General features: G+C 73.9%; 3 protein-coding genes across 3 annotated transcripts; 2 read left to right on the forward strand and 1 right to left on the reverse strand.

Moving 5' to 3' along the window:
* Positions 1-26: 26 nt before the first annotated feature.
* On the reverse strand, positions 27-12,442 carry PKD1L3 (polycystin 1 like 3, transient receptor potential channel interacting). The gene is made up of 25 exons (XM_090063198.1): positions 12,181-12,442; positions 10,557-11,243; positions 10,188-10,416; positions 8,323-9,794; positions 7,924-7,980; positions 7,324-7,676; positions 7,067-7,198; positions 6,797-6,982; positions 6,494-6,609; positions 6,282-6,408; positions 5,965-6,090; positions 5,618-5,849; positions 5,059-5,538; positions 4,642-4,987; positions 3,581-3,950; positions 3,368-3,467; positions 3,160-3,294; positions 2,898-3,080; positions 2,534-2,756; positions 2,331-2,464; positions 2,145-2,257; positions 1,464-1,624; positions 1,012-1,376; positions 830-937; positions 27-753 (listed from the first exon to the last, which is right to left on the reverse strand). The coding sequence occupies exons 1-25, from the start codon at positions 12,440-12,442 to the stop codon at positions 578-580; spliced, it is 6,873 nt and encodes a 2,290-aa protein (XP_089919324.1). The 3' UTR covers positions 27-577.
* DHODH (dihydroorotate dehydrogenase (quinone)) lies at positions 9,496-13,274 on the forward strand. The gene is made up of 9 exons (XM_090061904.1): positions 9,496-9,619; positions 9,712-9,921; positions 10,247-10,446; positions 10,566-10,648; positions 11,012-11,199; positions 11,597-11,710; positions 12,032-12,185; positions 12,258-12,417; positions 12,716-13,274. The coding sequence occupies exons 1-9, from the start codon at positions 9,602-9,604 to the stop codon at positions 12,768-12,770; spliced, it is 1,182 nt and encodes a 393-aa protein (XP_089918030.1). The 5' UTR covers positions 9,496-9,601; the 3' UTR covers positions 12,771-13,274.
* Positions 13,275-13,424: 150 nt separating this feature from the next.
* LOC149856974 (haptoglobin-like) lies at positions 13,425-16,809 on the forward strand. The gene is made up of 5 exons (XM_090061905.1): positions 13,425-14,954; positions 15,249-15,322; positions 15,423-15,554; positions 15,659-15,733; positions 15,978-16,809. The coding sequence occupies exons 1-5, from the start codon at positions 14,950-14,952 to the stop codon at positions 16,778-16,780; spliced, it is 1,089 nt and encodes a 362-aa protein (XP_089918031.1). The 5' UTR covers positions 13,425-14,949; the 3' UTR covers positions 16,781-16,809.
* The last annotated feature ends 310 nt before the right edge of the window (positions 16,810-17,119 follow it).

Raw genomic sequence — 17,119 nt, forward strand, 5'->3', positions numbered from 1 at the left:
GGTGGGGGCTGAACCCCAGCGCTGGGCCAGTCCTGGGCACAGATTTAACACGCAGGGCAGAGGCAGATTCACCCAGGCCCCTGGGGCTCGATGCCCTGCCAGGAGCTGCTTCCTGGTGTCTCGTAGGGGCTCCTAGGCTCCCTTGGTCCCGGCTGTGGGCCTCCCTTGGGCAAAGAGGCCTGTGCTGAGGGCAGTAGGAGCTCAGCCTGGTGGGGAGGCAGCAGGCAGGCTGGGAGTCCTTGTCCGCCCCTCTCCCGCAGGCAGGTGAGGATGGGCCAGTCTGCCATGAGCGGGTGTGCGGAGGGGTCAGCACCTCGGTGCCGGGGGCTGCGGTGCTGTTCGGTGGAGGGTGTTGGCTCCCGGGCAGGGGCAAGGTTGCAGTGCGGGGCAGGGAGCTGGGGGCTGCAGCCCCGGGAGGTCCCGGCTCCCCCCAGCAGGCCGAGCCTCGCTGGGGCTCGGCCTGGGCGCGGCAGAGGCAGTTGCGGGGCTGTGCGGGGCCTCGTGCTGCCGGCTCGGGCCCACGGGGCTCCCTGGGACTCGCGTCGCAGCACCGCACACCGCCGTCGCCGAGCTGCGTTTATTGGGACGCCGCGGGGGCCGGGCCGGAGATCGTGGCCGGGGGCAGGCGAGGCGGGCTCAGGGCGGGGCGGCTGCGGGCGGCGCAGGGTGCGGCATCCCCAAGAGGCTGCGGAAGTCCCGCAGCAGCAGCTGCAGCTCCAGCACCAGCGCCGGCTCCGGCTCCGGCGCGTCCTCCTGCAGCGGGGGCAAGGGCGGTGAGGCCGGCGCGGGCAGCCCCGACCCCCCCCGGGCCGCGGGGCCCCGCGCGCACCTGGCGGGCGGCGGGCAGCGCCGACACGAGGCCGAGCACGAGGCAGACGAGCGAGGCGAGGCTGCAGCCCGCGAGCAGCGCGGCTGGCGCCGGGTCCAGGCTGCGCACCTGCGGGGGGCGGCGCGGGGGGTGAGCGGCGGGCGCGGGGCGGGGGGGGGCGGGGCCGGGGCCGGGGCGCTCACCTCGGCGGCGTCCCCGGAGCCGGCCAGGAGCCGGAGGAGGGAGGCGGAGGCGCGGGAGGCGGCGGGGCGCCAGCTCAGCATCGTGGTGCCCTGCGGGCGGCGGCGTTAGTCCTCGCCCCGCGCTGCCCGGGCGAGGGCGGGCTGCGGGCGGGGTGCGGGCCTCACCGCGAGCGCCGAGCCGAGCGGCAGCAGCAGCAGCGCGAGCGCGGAGGCGGCCCCGTCCCGCCAGGCGCGGCGCAGGGCGCAGGGCGCGGGGCGCGGGGCGCAGCAGCCCGCACAGCCGCGCGGTGCCGAGCGCCAGCAGCGCAGCCAGCACGTGCGTGAGCGCCGCGTCCAGCTCGGCCGCGGGGGAGAAGCTGACGAACCTGCGGGAGCGGAGCCCGTGGTCCCGCCGCCCTCGGGCGGGAGGAGGCGCCGTGTCCTGTCGTGTCCCCCACCCCCGCGCCGCTCACCTGCCGCGGTCCCGGCGGTGCTCGGCCACGAGGCGATCCCGCACTGCCCCGCGCTGCACGTGCAGCCCCACGGCCGCGAGCGCCAGCAGCACCGTGCCCAGCTCCAGCGCGTTCCCGCCGTCGCGAAAGTAGCCGCTCCGCTGCCGCCACAGCCGCCGGCCCTGCGCAGCGCCCGTCACCGCCGCCCGCACCCCCCGCACCCCGGCCCCGCGCAGCGCCCGTCACCACCGCCCGCACCCCCCGCACCCCGGCCCCGCGCAGCGCCCGTCACCGCCGCCCGCACCCCCGCACCCCGGCCCCGCGCAGCGCCCGTCACCGCCGCCCGCACCCCCCGCACCCCGGCCCCGCGCAGCGCCCGTCACCGCCGCCCGCACCCCCGCAACCCGGCCCCGCGCAGCGCCCGTCACCGCCGCCCGCACCCCCCGCACCCCGGCCCCGCGCAGCGCCCGTCACCGCCGCCCGCACCCCCCGCACCCCGGCCCCGCGCAGCGCCCGTCACCGCCGCCCGCACCCCCGCACCCCGGCCCCGCGCAGCGCCCGTCACCGCCGCCCGCACCCCCCGCACCCCGGCCCCGCGCAGCGCCCGTCACCGCCGCCCGCACCCCCCGCACCCCGGCCCCGCGCAGCGCCCGTCACCGCCGCCTGCACCCCCCGCACCGCGACCCGCCGTCCCCGCCTCACCTGCCGCGCGGCGCGGAGCAGCAGCAGCCCGAGGCCGAGCGCCAGCCAGGCCAAGCCGGGGCCGCCGCCGTGCAGCCGCAGCGGGAGCAGCTCGGCCCGCGGCACCAGGGCTCCTGCGGGGCGGGGGGGGGGGCCTCAGTGCGGGGCGGCCTCAGTGCGGGGCGGGGGCTGCGGGGCGGGGCTCACCCAGGCCGTCGGCGCGCAGCTCGAGCGCGGCCAGGCCGAGCAGTCCCGCGGCCGCGTTGTAGACGGTGAAGTCGAGGCGCAGCGCGCACGTGCGGCCGTCCAGCCACGCGCCGTCCCGCAGCGCCCGCAGCAGCCTGGGGGGAAGCGCGGTGGGTGGGCGGGCAGGGACTGGGTCCCCCCAGGCCCGGCGCGGCCCGGCCTACCTGCGCGCGTGGCTGGCGTTGGCGCCCAGCTCGGCCACGTAGCCGCCGCCCGCATCCCGGTGCGCCCACGGGTGCGGATGCGAGCGCGGGCGCGGGGCGCTCCAGCCGGGCCCGTAGGCCGCCGTGTCCGGGAGCTGGCAGGAGACGCGCGGTCCCGGGCGCGCCCGCACCTGCCGCAGCCGCACCGCGCCCAGCAGCAGCGAGGGCCCGTCCGCCAGCAGGCCTGCGGGGGCGCGGGCGAGCAGCTCGGGCACACGCGGGCCGAGCCCCGCACAGCCCCCAGCGCTGACCCGGGGCCTGCCCGGACCCGCGCCCCGGCACCCCCGCGCCCCGCCCCGCCCCGCCCCGCCCGCGCGGAGCTCACCGGGGCGGGCCCCGTCCGGGGCGGGCAGCAGCGCGCGCTCGGCCCAGGCCCAGAAGGCGGGCGGCTCCCGCACGGGGCCGAGGCCGCGGAGCCCCGGGCCGAGGGCGCGGGCGAGCAGCGGCTGGGCCGGGCTCCGCTCCGCCCCGCACAGCGCGCACAGCGCCGCCAGCCACAGCGCCTGCCCTGCGGGGAGCGGCGGCGGGTCAGCCCGGGGCTCCGGCTTGTCCCGCGGCCGCCGCCGACCCGGGGCCCCGGCCCGTACCCACGGTCTCGCGGAGCTGCGGGTAGCGGCGCCGGGCGCGGTCCCGGGGCGGGCGGCGGGCGGGCGGCGGCGGCGGCCGGTACACGGGGTCGCTGCGGTCGCGGGCGGCGGGAAGCTCCAGGCGGGGCGAGGCCTCTGCGGGGCGGGGAGTCAGCGCAGGCCGGGACCCACGCGCCCCCGGCCCCGCGCCCCGGTCCGCGGCACTCACCGAGCAGCGCCAGCGCCCTGCGCAGCTGCGGGTCCCCCGCCGCCTCGTGCCACAGCCAGCGCGGCCGCAGCTCGGAGCGCAGCAGCCGGAGCGCCGCGATCTGCGGGACGGGACGGGACGGGGGGGGCGGGTCGGGCCGGGCCGGGCCGGGCCGGGCCGGGCCGGGCCGGGCCGGGCGAGAGGCCGGAGCGGGGCGCAGGGGCCGGGCCGTACCTTGAGCGGCTGCACCAGCGCGCTCTGCAGCAGCGACAGCCCCGCGGAGCGCACCCAGCTCGCGGCCGCGGCGCGCTCCAGCTTCAGGCTCAGCAGCAGCGTGTAGGCGGCGGCGACCAGGCTGCCCGCACCCAGCACGGCCCAGCCCGCCGCCGCGAGCAGCCCGGCCGCGGCCCCGGCCCCGGCCCCGGCCTGCAGCACCACGCTGGTCTCGCTGCAACGGAGCGGCCGGGACCCTCCCGCCCCGTCGGGGCCGCGCTGCTCCCGCTCCCGCTCCAGCAGGTCCCGGGCGGCGGCGGCGAGCTCCGGCCGCGGCCCCAACGCCTCCAGCGCCGCCGGCTCGGGCAGCGCCGCAGCTGCCCCGCGCGGGCTGCAGGGACCAGACCGCGCCCTCAGCTCCCGCCCCGCCCCGCCCCGCCCCGCGCCGCGCCGCGCCGCGCCGCACAGGCAGGCCTCCGGGGCCGGCGGGCGCGGGCCGAGGCGGGCGAGGAGCCCCGGTCCCGATCCCGGCCCCGGCCCGCACTCACCTGGGGGCTGCGGGCGCGGGGCGGGCGCGGGGCGGCGGCGCCCGGGCCAGGACGGGCACGACGAGGCCGAGCGGCAGCAGCGCCAGCGCCGTGAGAGCGGCGGCCGCCAGCTCGGCTGCGGGGCCGGGGCCGGGGGCGGGCGCGGGGCCCCGCCAGAAGAGCAGGTTGAGCGCCAGGCCGCCCAGCAGCAGCGCGCACAGGCCGAGCAGGCGCCGGGCGCGCGGGAAGCGCCAGGGCCCGGGCGGCGGCCGCGCCAGCGCCCACAGCCACGGGTGCTCGCGGGCCAGCGCCGCGCCCAGCCCGGCCCGCAGCAGGCGGCGGCGGGCCGTGCGGGCGCCGGGGGCGGCGGCGGCGAGGACGCGGTCGGGCCGCCCCGCGCACAGCCACGCGCCGCCCGGGAAGAGCCACGCGCGCCCCGCGCCCGCCTCGGCCACGGCCACGCGGCTCACGTACCTGCGGGAGCGCAGCGGGCAAGCGGGGCTCGTGCGGCCCGGCCCGGCCCGGCCCTCCCGCCGCCCCCCGCTCCCCGCTCACCAGGCCCCGGCGCCCCGCAGCCAGAGCCGCAGGCCGCGCAGCTCGCCCAGGCGCCGCCGCGCTCCCAGCACGAAGACGTCGGCGCCGCCGCGCCGCAGCACGCGCTGCCCGGGCCCGCGCAGGAGGTGCGGGCCGCTGCGGCCCTCGGCCCCGTACAGCGTCAGCGCCACCTGCGCCCCGAGCCCGTCAGCGGGGCCGCGCGGCGGGGGGGGGGGGGCGCGGCGGGGGGGGCGCGGGCTCCTACCTGCGCGGTGGCGCCGGCGCCGCGGCGGAGCCCCGTGTGCACCTGCACCGCGTAGCGCGCCGTGGCGCCGGGGTCGCTGTCGGGGACGAGGACGAGCTCCGCCTGCGGCCGCGGGAGCAGCGTGAGGCCCCGCGCGGCGCCCGCGGCCCCGGCCCGCGGCCCGGCCCGCACACCTGTCGGGCGTCGGCGCGGTCGCTCCGCCAGGCCCAGAGGCCGGCCAGGCTGAAGGCCAGCAGCAGGCTGCCCAGCAGCGCCGCCCCCACGGGGTTGCCGGGCACGCGGGCGAGCAGCTGCCCCGCGTCCTGCAGGCGCACGGTGCGGGGCACGACCAGGAAGGAGCTGCCGAAGAAGCTGAGGTGGTTGCACAGGCACCGGGTGCTGCCCGCGTCGCTGCCGGGCCCCACCTGCGAGACGGGCTGTCAGTGCCTCCTGCTGTGCCCGCGGCCCGGCGCCCCCCGCTCCGCTCACCCGGCAGCCGCCCGCGGCCCAGGCCCGCCGGCGCTGGTCCCAGAAGTAGCAGCGCGTGGTGGCCGTGGTGACCGAGACCCCCACGGGCCCCTGCTCCGGGCTCCGCGCCACGACGGCCATGAGGTGGTAGCGCCCGGGGCCGGGCCACAGCCTCTCCGGCGGCAGCGCCCAGGTGTAGGCGTCTCCTGGGCACAGGGAGAGGGGCGTCGCACGGGGCTGCCAGGCCAGGCCAGGCGGCACAGAGCTGGGCAGGACGGGGCCTACCGCGGGGCGGGCTGCGGCGCCCGGGCAGCGTGGTGCTGGACAGGAAGTGGGTGCGGTTGGGCGGGTGGCCGAAGCCCAGGTAGAGGTCAACGGGCAGGGGGGCATCGGGCTGCACGTGCACAAGCAGGGCGTCCTCTGCCGACGTGAGGTTCAGCTCCACGTGGAAGTGCTGGGCGCTGAGGTTGAGGCACGTGGGGACCGGCGCCGCGGCCTCATCCCGCCACAGGCCGACCTGCAGGGGCGAGTGGAGGCCAGGGCTGGGGAAGGCCGGCAGCCTGCTGCTCGGCGGGCACTGGGGGCCCAGGGCCGGGGATGGGCCCCCCCAGGCAGTGCCCCCCGGGCCGCACCTCAATCTCCTCCCGCAGGCTGTGCACGTCCAGGGCACCATGGGCCGAGGTGAGGGAAACGCTGCCCACGCTGCTGATCTCTGTCCCGTCCAGGTGTTTGAAGGGGTTGAGAGCCACGACCGTGAGCTGCAGGCAGAGACACCCTGAGCTGCCCGCTCCAGGGGCAGCTGGCAGCACCAAGCCTGCAGCCGGGCTTGGGCTGGGCTCCGGGCCCAGCCGCTCTGGGGCTTGCAGCTCACGCTGAGCTCCGCGCGTGCCCCAGCGCTGCAGCTCGGTCTGGGGAGAGCGATAGTCTGGGGCACCGTGTGCCAGCCCACCTGGAGCTGCACGTCGAGGTGTGCAGGCAGGAACGTGGCCAGCACCGAGGCAGTCGGGAAGGTCACGTCCAGCGGGCATGGCTGGGCCAGGTGGTGTGAACTTAGGGGCAGGCAAGTGATGCCACAGCTGCAAGGGAGGGACCAGGTCCATGCATGGCACTGGACCTCACCCCTTGCCAGCCGTCCATGCTCCACTGCAGCACCCCCGGTACCTGCTGAGCTGTGTTGCCACAGTGGGCGTGCTCACAGTCACAGGGGTCCCTGTGTTGTGGCTGTGCCACAGCATCATCTGCACAAGGGGCAGCGCAGCCAGGGTGTCCTCCAGGGCCTGCAGCACGTGGCACCAAGAAGAGCGGTCACTGGCACTCCCACAGGCAGCATCGGGCCGGTCCTCCCATCGTCAGGAGGTGAGAGGGAGAGCCCCAGCAGGGGCAGTGGGGCCAGGCACTGCCAGAGGCTGGGCTGGAGGGTGTTCGCCCAGTCTGATGCCCCCTGTCCCAGCCCCTGGGACCTACCTGCTGCAAGGCTGAGCCAGGGGTGCCTGTGGTGGAGTCCAGCGCCATCAGGATGTTGCTGAAAGCCTGGAAGAGGGCGGTGGCAGCCGCGGTGGCGGTGGCGGCGGCCGGGTGGCTGCTGTTGCAGGGTCCAGGAGTCTGCAGCAGCTGTGAGCTCAGGTGCAGGAGTGACGCGCCCGCCTCTCTCTGGGGACATGGAGCTGGGTGGGTGGGGGGGAGCTCGGGCAGGCAGGGCCCTGGAGCAGGCACCCCGCCCCAGCCCCGCTGTACCTGTGCCACCGGGGACAGCAGCGGTGGTGCCTCTGTCAGGCGCTGGAGGATGTGGCAGGCTTGCTGCAGCTCCGGGAGGCAGCGGATGCCACGGACAGCCCGGCCAAAGCCCAGCACCGCATCCTCCACGGCCTGCAGGGCCCGAGTACGTGGCTGGTCAGCCGGTCCTTGGGCCTGGGAGCAGCAGGGCTGGAGGCCCCCACCACCCCAGCTCCAGAGACCTGGCCAGGGAGAGCACATGGGCTGCCAGCCCCTACCTGTGCTGCCAGCCCTGCTGGGAGGCTCTGGAGCAGAGCCCGAGGACTGAGCGTGAACTGGCCCAGGACGGAGCCGGCGGGGGGGGCAGGCGACCCTGGTGTGGCTGACGGCATGGCCTGTCCTGGCCACGATGAGGCGGGCACTTTGGGGGTGGGCCGCACGGTGAAGTGTGTCATGGGTGGGGGAGTGAGGCGGGGCCTGGGAGGTGTGAGGTGGTGGGGGGTGGGCCCCTGGGGCACATCATTGCCATCCTCCTTATCACCGTCCTTGTTATCGTCACGGCCGTCACCCTTGTCAGCATTGTCATCATCCGCCCTAGCTGCGTCCGTGTCCCTGCGCCACGGGCGGTGCCCTGTGGGGGGAAGCAGCTGGGGAGCAAGAGACGACCCTCGCTCCCAGTCACTCCCCGCAGCTGCTGTCCTTCCCTCCGGGAGGTTGGGGCTGGACTCCACCGAGGAAGGCAGCTGGCTCAGCCCAGCCCCTGCGCTGGCACAGCATAGCCTGGCTGCCCCAGGGCTGCTGTCTTGGCACCACAGCCAGGACAGGCCAGCTGGCGTGACGCAGGCCATGCACTGGCCCCCGAGCAGGTGGGTCCCTACCTGAGGGGGCTCTGCTGTGGTTCATCCCGGCTTGGCGCACGTCACTCAGGCCCCTGTCTGGGGAGAGCACAATGCAGGGACCAGCGTGTCCCACAGGGCCCCAGAGCCCTGCAGGCGATTTCTCGTAAGCGCCAAGTCCTATGGCCCCGGGCTGGGGCGGTGGCGTCAGCTACTCTGTCTGGCCCGGGTAGGAAGCAGGGCTTGGCCCCACGCAGTGGGGGCAGGAGCCAGAGCCCCCTTCCCTGTTGCCTGCGGCGCTGTGCCCCACGTGCCCGGGCCTAGAGCAGCCTGTGCGCCATGCGGCCCTGCTCCCCCGTGGCCCTGAGCACGGTGGTCCTGCAGCCACAGCCCTGCGCAGGGGCAGCCGCAGCCGCAGCCGCAGCCTAGGCCGGCACTCACCGAAACGGCAGATGAAGCGCAGCTCCTGCGCGCATGAGCCTCTCCCAGCACGGACGGCGCCTGAGGCCCAGACAAGGTAGCTGCAGCTGGCGGGTGGGGGCCGCGTGGCCACGGCTGCCCCTCTGCCCGGGAGCTCAGTGGAGGAGATGCCGTGTGTTGCGCTGCTGCGGCCTGGGCCTGGGCAAGGTGGCGGAGGGAGGCACGAGGAAGGCCCAGAGCTCCGGCTCCTGCCCCCAAGCCCCTTGCCTGGCTCGGTCAGGCTGATCCACCACCTCTGCCCCTTCCCATGGCGGCTGCGCATGGGGGGCCACGCAGCGAGGTGCGAGGGGTGCGCTAGGCGCCCGCCGCCAGCCTGGCACCAGCCCCGTGCTTCCCAGAAGCTGAGTTGCAGCCTGACGAACTCATAGCAGCTGTTACCCAGGCACCGCCGTGGCTGGGGGGGGCTCAGGGTGGTGCCTGCGCAGGCAACGCTGGCCCCCAGCCAGAGCCAGAGCCAGAGCCAGAGCCGTGTCTGCATCCCGGTGCGCAGCCCCACGGCCCGTGGCCGGCTCCTGCTGGCCCTCCTTTTATGCCCAGCGGGGCCTTTGTCTACGGCAGCAGGTGCTGGATGATCTGATCTGCCGCAAACAAAGCCCCGGCAGCGCAGGCAGCTGCAGCCCGGGGGGCCTGCGCGGGCGCAGTGTTTACGCAGCGGCCGGCACGGGACCGCCCGCCGCCCGGGATGTGCAGCGTCCCCGCGCGTCAGGCAGCCCCGGACCTGGGTCCTGCGCCTGCCGCGGCCCGCGGGCGAGCCCGTGCCCGCGGAGCTGCAGCCTCCGCTGAGCGCCGGGGCTGACGCCGGGGCCGGGCCTGGTGTCCCGGGACGGCCCTGCCGGCGCCTGGCCTGTGCAGCCCGGCGCCGTGATGGGCCGCGCCCGCACTTGGCTGGGCCCGGGACGCAGGTCCCTCCCGGCCCCGGCCGGCCGCAGCCGCCCCGCGCCCCTGTGCAGAGCCCGGCCGCAGACACCAGGCGGCGCCCGCGGGGCCGCCCGCCCGGGGCTGCGGGGCAGCGGGAGCACGCGCCCGCACGGCTGCGGCGAGCGCCACGTGCCCGGGCCCGCGCGGGGCGGGGGTCGCCCGGCCCCGTCCCGGGTCGAGCCCAGCGGGGGCGCAGGGGGCGGGGCTCATCCGCTGCGCGAGGCCCCGCCCCTCGGCAGAGCGCGCGGCGATTGGCTGTTCGGGCCGAGTCGCCACCAGTCGGCGGGCCGCGCTGCGCGGAAGTGCGGGGCGGGGCACGGCGATGGCGCTGGGGCTGCGGGTGGGTGTCTCCCCTCCCCGGGCGCGGGGCTGCGGGCGCGGCTGGGCCCGGCCCGGCCCGCGGCGCTGAGGTTGCGGTTGCGGTGTTCGCAGCGGCTGCGCTGGGCGGCGGCGGCGCTGGGCGGCGGGGCGCTGCTGGGCGCGGCGGCGCTGGCGGCCGCGGGCGACGAGCGGTTCTACGCGGAGCGGCTGATGCCGGCGCTGCAGCGGGCGGCGGGGCCGGAGGCGGCGCACGGGCTGGCGCTGCGGCTGCTGCGCCTGGGGCTGCACCCGCGCGACCGCGCGCGAGACCCCGACTGCCTGGTGGGTGCCGCCGCGCGCGCGCGCCCGCACGCGCGTCTGTCTGCGCGCACGTGTCCGCACGTCTGTCTGCGCACGCGTCCGCACGTGCGTGAACGCCTCCGCGTGTCTGTGTACGGCTCTGCACGTCCGCCTGTGCATGTGTCTGTCCGCGGTGCTCCCCTCCATGTGTTCGCACGCACCTGTGTGCGTGCAGTCACATATGTACACGGGCTGCTCCGTGCTTGGGGGTGCCCGGGGTGAGTCCCTGCCTGCTTCCCACTCCCCACCGTGGTGCAGGGGGCCCGTGGGTCTGGGCCTGCGGGCGCTCACGGCCGCGCTCCCGCAGGAGGTGCAGGTGCTGGGCCGGCGGTTCCGCAACCCGGTGGGGCTGGCTGCCGGCTTTGACAAGCATGGGGAGGCGGTGGATGGGCTCTACCGCCTGGGCTTCGGCTTCGTGGAGGTCGGCAGCGTCACGCCCCAGCCCCAGGACGGCAACCCCCGGCCCCGCGTCTTCCGCTTGCCCGAGGACCAGGCCGTCATCAACAGGTGGGCGCAGGGCCGGGGCGGCTGGGCTTTGTGGCCTGGCGGGGCGGGCCCCAGGGCTCCTGGCGGTGCTGGAGGCCCAGGCCTGCCCCAGCTGAGGCCCCCTTCCTCACCTATTGCAGGTATGGGTTCAACAGCCACGGGCACGCTGCCGTGGAGCGCCGTCTTCGAGCCCGGCAGGATGCGCAGCTGCGGCTGACCGCAGGTGGAGGGCGCTGTGGGCCGGGGGTTCATCTGGGTAGCGGGGGCAGCAGGGCTGCACTGCTTGGGGGACACGCAAGGCCACAACCCTGTGCCACAAGCTTGCCTGCATCTTGGGGGTCCTTCCCGCTGCCGCTCGGGTCTGGGTGGCTCTGGGGCCGCATGGCAGTGGCTGAGGCCTGGGGGGCTCCCTGCCACGGCCCAGCACTGGTCTGGCCCTGCTCTGTGAGCCCGGTGCTGGCTCTGGGTCCCAGCAGCTGGCAGCGTTCGTGCCTCTGCGTTGTACCTCGCCTGTCTTGGGGGTGGGCGCTGTGTCTCGTGGCCTGGGGCAGGGACCTGGCGGCCGACCAGTGCCCGTGTGCTGCAGCGGGGCAGCCCCTCGGGATCAACCTGGGCAAGAACAAGAGCTCGGTGGATGCCGTGGCCGACTACGTGGCTGGGGTGCGGGTGCTGGGCCCGCTCGCTGACTACTTGGTGGTGAATGTGTCCAGCCCCAACACCCCGGGGCTGCGGGACCTGCAGGGCAGAGCAGAGCTGCGCTGCCTCCTGGGCAAGGTGAGCGACCGCCCGGCTCCCGGGGCCTCGTGTGCACGGGCCACCTGTGGTGGGTCCATGAAGTCAGGCCCTTTTCCAAGGGGGTGAGATGGGTGCCGCCATCTCCAAATGGGTGTGTGGCAGGGGCTGGGATGGGCCCGAACACGGGGTCGAGCACTTGGCGAGTGCAGTTGGTTTTCTACCGGGGGTGGTCGTGCTGGTCCAGTTTGCTCCGCTCTGCACCCTGCTCCGGGCTGTGTGTGCTGCGCCGCTGCTGGGCGCTCTGGCTCACCAGGCTGTCTTCTCCCTGCTCGGGCAATGCCCTGTTCTCCCCTGGGCAGTGGCTGCGGCCGCATGGGGGTGAGCTTGGCCTGGGCCAGGCCGGCACTACCTAGTGGTCACAGCCCAGCTTCTGCAGGTGCTGGAGGAGCGGGATGCGCTGCCCTGCGTGCCGAAGCCGGCTGTGCTGGTGAAGATTGCACCCGACCTCAGTGCGCAGGACAAGCAGGACATCGCCAGTGTCGTGAGCGAAGTGAGGCAGTGCCGACAGGGCAGCATGGGGATCTGGGGCCCAGGAAGGCACCTGCTGCTCGGGCTGCAGAGAGGGGTGCTGCAGAGCCCCCTTGGCAGGTCCAGCAGGGCCATGTTGGGCTGGTCCGGGTTTAATCTTTGCTTTGTCAGGGCCCAGGCATGGCCCCCAGCCAGAGGCAGAGGTCATGCCCCTTGGCGCTAACCGTGCCTGGATCTGGCAGCCCCCAGCCAGGCAGCTCTGCCTGCCCCTGCACAGGGCAGGGGCTCTAGTCGCGGGCAAGGGGCTGTGGGGAGACCCCTTGATGCCCTGTGTCTCTCCCAGCTGGGGGTCGATGGGCTGATCGTCACCAACACCACTGTGAGCCGCCCCAGTGGCCTGCACGGTGCGGCACGCGCAGAGCCAGGGGGGCTGAGTGGGCAGCCCTTGCGGGACCTCTCCACGGAGACCGTGCGTGAGATGTACTGCCTTACCCAAGGTACTGGGTGGTGCAGGGCCCAGGGGCTGACTCCTGCCTCTGCCCGGTGCTGACCTCCTCCCCTGCTTGCAGGCCGCGTGCCCATCATCGGCGTGGGCGGTGTGAGCAGTGGGCAGGATGCACTGGACAAGATCCGAGCTGGGGCGTCGCTGGTGCAGCTGTACACGGCGCTCACCTACCGCGGGCCCCCCGTGGTGGGCACCGTGAAGCGGGAGCTGGCTGCGCTGCTGCGGTGAGTGCGGGGGGGGCCGGTACATGCAGCGGGGGCACTGAGGCCCTCCCGCCTGTCTGGGCCCCAGTCTGTGGATGGGGCAGCTGGAGGCTGGGAGGAGCTGCCCACGCCGTGCCCAAGGGGTTGGGAGGCCTCTCGCTAGCAGTGCTGCTGCGGGTGCCCTGGCCCCATCTGGGTCTGGTCCTCACAGCTGCGGTGCTGGGTGAACAGCCGTGAGTTCAGGGTCAGGGCGGGTGTGAGGCTGGCAGCTGGCTCTGAGCTTGGGCCACGGGATCACGGTACCCTCGTCTCGCTGCAGGAAGCAGGGCTTTGCCAGTGTCACGGAGGCTGTTGGGGCAGATCATCGGCCCTGAGGGTCACAGGGCCTGGGCCTGGACACTTGAGCCTGGCTCAGAGGAGCTGCGGGGGCCTGAAGGCCAGCTGTTGGCACCACCGTGAGTGTGAAGTGATCTGGACTCCAGCCCGAGGCCCCCAGGCAGGTGCAGGGTGCTGCAGGAGCTCGGGCCCCATGCCCGGGTTGCCTCCGGGAGGCCTGGTGAAGGGGCCTTGGGGCAGCTGATCTGAGCGTCGCCCATGCTCGCGCAGCCTCTGGGGCCGGCGTGGAGCCCCGCGCTGGGGCCACGGGAGAGGGTGGCAGTGCCCAGCCTCCAGCCCTTTGTGGCGGGAGGAATCGCCTGGGCTGCTGTGGCCCCCTCTGCTACCTCTGGCACTGTCCCCGGTGCTCAGCTGTGCCCTTCCCTGGGCTGGGGTCTCTTGTGCCTGACCCTGTGGGGGCTGATATCTCCCCAGCTCGGGGGATGCACGGGCTCACGTTCGGTTTTTGCTTCCTGCCATTAAACTTGGTGCTTGCTCACCCCCATCGGCCTCATCCTTCCTTTGCTGCTGCTCCGTGCCTGCCCTGGGACCTGTGCTCATGTCTCAGCAGTGGGGAGGAGGGGGCCTGCATGGGCCTGGCAAGGAGGTCCCTGAGCAGGAAGGACAGGGCCCTGGCATGGCATCTCCCACTTCCCTGCTTCTGCTGTATGGGGGGTGGCAGAGGTGGGCAGGCCTGTGCCCTCGATCCTGGGCCCGTTGCCTGTGGGTCAGCACTGCCCTGGAGCTGGTTCCGTGCGAGCGGCCTGGTGGGAGCTCTGCCTGTGCCAGGCTGTGCCGGCCTGGGGGGCGCTCAGCTGAATGCAGACAGGTCAGGTCTGCCCCGGGTGCTGCCCCACCTCCGGTCAGCATAGGGTGGCTGAGTGAAGGGGGCTCCGCTCAGCTGCTGTCGTGCTGCCCTTGGGGTGTGAGACCTCCCGGCCCCCCTGCCCCAGCAGGCTCCCACCCAGCTGCAGGCTCTGTCATGGCCTTGACCAGGAGCTTGCTGGGGTCAAAGGAGCTGCCCTTTCCCTGCGCTACCTCGCCCAGGTCCCCTGGGCACGACCACCTCTAGCCTGGTTTGAGCTGTGGTTGCTGCCCTGTGGCCTCTGCTGCCCCTTCCAGCCTGTCCCAGGTGGCCTGGACCCCGTCGGCACTGCCCCAGGGCTCCTCAGGCCTGCTTCACATCCTTCTTGCTGCGTGCAGCCCTGGATCCTCTGTCCTGTTTGCCGCTGGGTGATCACTGGAGCCACAGGACCCCCACACAAGGCCTGGGCAGCGTAGGGCCAGGGGAGCTGCACTGAGCCCCCAGCCCTATTGGGCTGCAGGGATGGTGCCGCAGGGCAGAGGCGGAGGGGTGGGCCCTGGCACAGAGCACTGCACCTGGCTTCCTGGCAGCCCCACGGCTACGGCAAACAGCACCAGCTGCTCCAGCCCATTTGGCACCCAGCAGGGGAAGGGATGGGAACATCCTTGCACTACAATTCCCAGAACAAACAAAGGGAAAAGCACTGGTCCCCTGCCCCCGCCCTGGCCAAAAATCACTCTTGCCAGTTCCCAAAACAAGAGAACAGCACGTCCTGATCTGAGCAAACACCAGACCGGGGCCAGCTGAGCTGGGTGCAGGGGGACAAGGACATGCCTATTGCAGCCCCCCCCTCCAGCCTGGGATCCTGGGCTGGCAGGGGGGCAGGCTGGGCTGTGGGTGCCCCTGTCCCTGGTAGGTAGATGGCCTCTCCCAGGGCCCTGGTGTGACCCCCATGGGTCTAGCATCAGGAGCCCAATCCAGGGGCGTTAAGAGCGGACTTACCTCCGGGCCCTCCGGGCTGGGCGCAGGGCTGAGCTACTGCAGCCTTCCTGGACCAGGGGTCTGCGGCTAGTGCCCCTTGCTGGCTGCTGCTGCCTGGGCCCTGCTGTGCAGCCAGCTGCGGTGGCAAGGGGCCTGGCCTGGGCATACCGCCAGCTGGATGCAGAGGAGTTTCCCAACACGCACCTCCCCCGCTGTCCCCCTTGCCCCTTGCATCAATTCTGGGCAGTGCCCGGGTGCTGGAAGCACCTGGGCAGCTGCCTACAGTTTGTTTGCGGCCCAGTGCTGGCAAGGCTGCACGGGGGAATAAAGGCATCGTGGAGGGATTCCCCCTGCACAGGCAGCTGCAGCAGCCAGAACAGCAAGCCACGGTGATGGGGTGAGTGGTGCAGCTGCTCTGGGGCCCAGGGGATAGGGTCTTCAGCTGCTGGGGCCGGGTGGGAGGGTGTGGTAGGCACTGGGGGGGCTAGGACACGGGCTTCAGGCAGTAAGTGACTTCCTGAAACAACTGCACCCCAGCTGTGGCACTGCTGTGGGGAAGCCTGCAGCTCTGTGCCCCAGCAGGTTCCAGTGGGCTGAGCAAGCCCCAAGCTCATGGGACCCAGGGGACGGGAGGATTCTCAGCCTGACACCAAAGGCCTGGGCTGCTCCGCTCACACGGCTCTTCATGCAGGGCCCTGATGCTGCTGATTGCCACTTCGGTGTGGGGGGTGCTCGCCACCGCCAGCGAGGGCCCAGGCACCAATGGTAGGGGCAGGGGCCTTGGGGGGATGGGGTCTGGGATATGCCGGGGAAGAGGCTGGGACGGGTAACACGGCAGTGTGCTGAGGACTTGTCCGCCCCACAGGCCAGCGCTGCCCAGAGCCCACAAAGATCGAGCACGGGCACATGGAAAACAGGTCCATGGAGAATGAGCAGGGGGAGCACATTGTCCACTACCACTGCGACCCCTACTACCGCCTGCACGGCCCTGGCAATGGTGAGCACTGCGGCCAGGCCTGTCCCAGCCAGGCGATGGGCAGGGGGTGCAGGGCCTTCTCTGTGCCTGTGGCAGCTGGTCCTGACTGCGTCTCTTCCTGCCAGGCTTGTACCAGTGTAATGAGATGGGCCTGTGGGTGAACCACGACGCTGGGGCTGAGCCGCCTGTCTGTGAGCCAGGTGAGCCCGGGGCAGGGGGTGCCCAGCATCTGTGGGGCTGTGCCCTCGACATGAAACTAGGCCCACCTCGCTGCCGCCGTCACCGTGCAGTGCAGTGGACCGGACCCACTCTGGGAGGGGCTGTTGCCTGTCCCCAGCGTCCCCTGCTGGGACCTGGCAGCGCAGGAAGGAGGCAGCCTGGGGGGCTGTGAGGCCTGTGGGGGCTGTGCGCCAGCTGCAGCTGACGCTGGTGCTTGCCTCGCAGTGTGCGGGAAACCCAAGAACCCGCCGCGGCAGTTGCAGCGCATCATCGGTGGCCATCTGTCCGGTAAGGGCCTGTTCCCATGGCAGGGCCGGCTGGTATTGCCACGCAACCTTGTGGCGGGGGCCACGCTCATCAGTGACCGGTGGGTGCTGACCACGGCCAGGAACGTCTACCTGGGACAAAAAGCATGCGTCAGCCCTGAGGACATCGCCCCCACTCTGCAGCTCTTTCTGGGCTCCAAGGGACAACTGCCCACGGGCACTGTGGAGCGTGTGGTCCTGCACCCCAGCTTCAACTCCACCAACTGCAACTCCACCTGCGGCTCCACCTCCACCAGCATCACCGACCTGGCACTGCTCAAGCTGCAGCACCCAGTGCCGCTGGGGCCTGAGGTTCTGCCCATCTGCCTGGCACACAAGGACTTCCTGGAGGTGGGGCGCGTGGGCTACGTGGCGGGCTGGGGCAGGGGCACCACCCTGGCCTTCACTGAGCGGCTGCGCTACATCATGCTGCCCGTGGTCGACACCAGCCTCTGCGCTGAGTACTATGCGGGCGGCAGCCCCCTCGGCGTGGCGCCCGACCTGGGCCCCGGCACCTTCTGCGTGGGCACGAGCGAGCTGCGCGGGGACACCTGCCATGGGGACGCGGGCGGCGCCTTCGCCGTGCATGACCCTGACGACGACACGTGGTACGCGGCCGGCATCCTCACCTACGACCGCACCTGCTCCGCCGCCAAGTTCAGCTTCTACACCAGTGTGCAGCACGCACTGGCCTGGATCCACCGGACCATGGCTGAATCCTGACCTCGACCAATAAACCTCGTGCTTTGCCAGCCCCGCGTGGTCTCTGCGTGGCGTGGCGTGGCCGGGGTGGGGGATCAAGCAGCCTGGTGCTGCGTCAGGCGCGTTGCCCAAGAATGGGCGGGTTGAGGGTCAGGGGCGTGGGGGGCTTCCTCCTGCCACCAGCCCCGCCCGGCCCTCGCACCCACCGACCCCCACAGGGCTGCCCCTACGCTGCCCGCCCCCCAGCACTTGGCCACGCCGCTCCCACTTTGCCCCCGCCCCCAGGTACCCCCCCCCCACAGTCCCGCCCCCCGGAGCGCAGCGACCCCACGCGACGCCCCCTGCCGGCCGGGAGTGAAG

The sequence above is a fragment of the Crocodylus siamensis genome, chromosome 9 (genome assembly GCF_052110815.1).
Source record: "Crocodylus siamensis isolate JL-2025a chromosome 9, ASM5211081v1, whole genome shotgun sequence".
Lineage (NCBI taxonomy): Eukaryota > Metazoa > Chordata > Crocodylia > Crocodylidae > Crocodylus > Crocodylus siamensis.

Excerpts from the sequence above, each read along its gene's own strand:
- DHODH (XM_090061904.1), top strand. Across the intron at positions 9,922-10,246 it reads CGCGAGACCCCGACTGCCTG|GAGGTGCAGGTGCTGGGCCG; the intron begins GTGGGTGCCGCC and ends GCGCTCCCGCAG. Across the intron at positions 11,200-11,596 it reads TGCGCTGCCTCCTGGGCAAG|GTGCTGGAGGAGCGGGATGC; the intron begins GTGAGCGACCGC and ends CAGCTTCTGCAG.
- LOC149856974 (XM_090061905.1), top strand. Across the intron at positions 15,323-15,422 it reads CGAGGGCCCAGGCACCAATG|GCCAGCGCTGCCCAGAGCCC; the intron begins GTAGGGGCAGGG and ends TCCGCCCCACAG. Across the intron at positions 15,555-15,658 it reads CCTGCACGGCCCTGGCAATG|GCTTGTACCAGTGTAATGAG; the intron begins GTGAGCACTGCG and ends TCTTCCTGCCAG.
- PKD1L3 (XM_090063198.1), bottom strand. The coding sequence starts at position 12,442 with ATGTACCGGCCCCCCCCGCACTCACCGCAGCAGCGCAGCCAGCTCCCG. Across the intron at positions 7,199-7,323 it reads CAGCAGGGCTGGCAGCACAG|GCCGTGGAGGATGCGGTGCT; the intron begins GTAGGGGCTGGC and ends CGGGCCCTGCAG. Across the intron at positions 6,409-6,493 it reads GTGGCAACACAGCTCAGCAG|CTGTGGCATCACTTGCCTGC; the intron begins GTACCGGGGGTG and ends CCTCCCTTGCAG.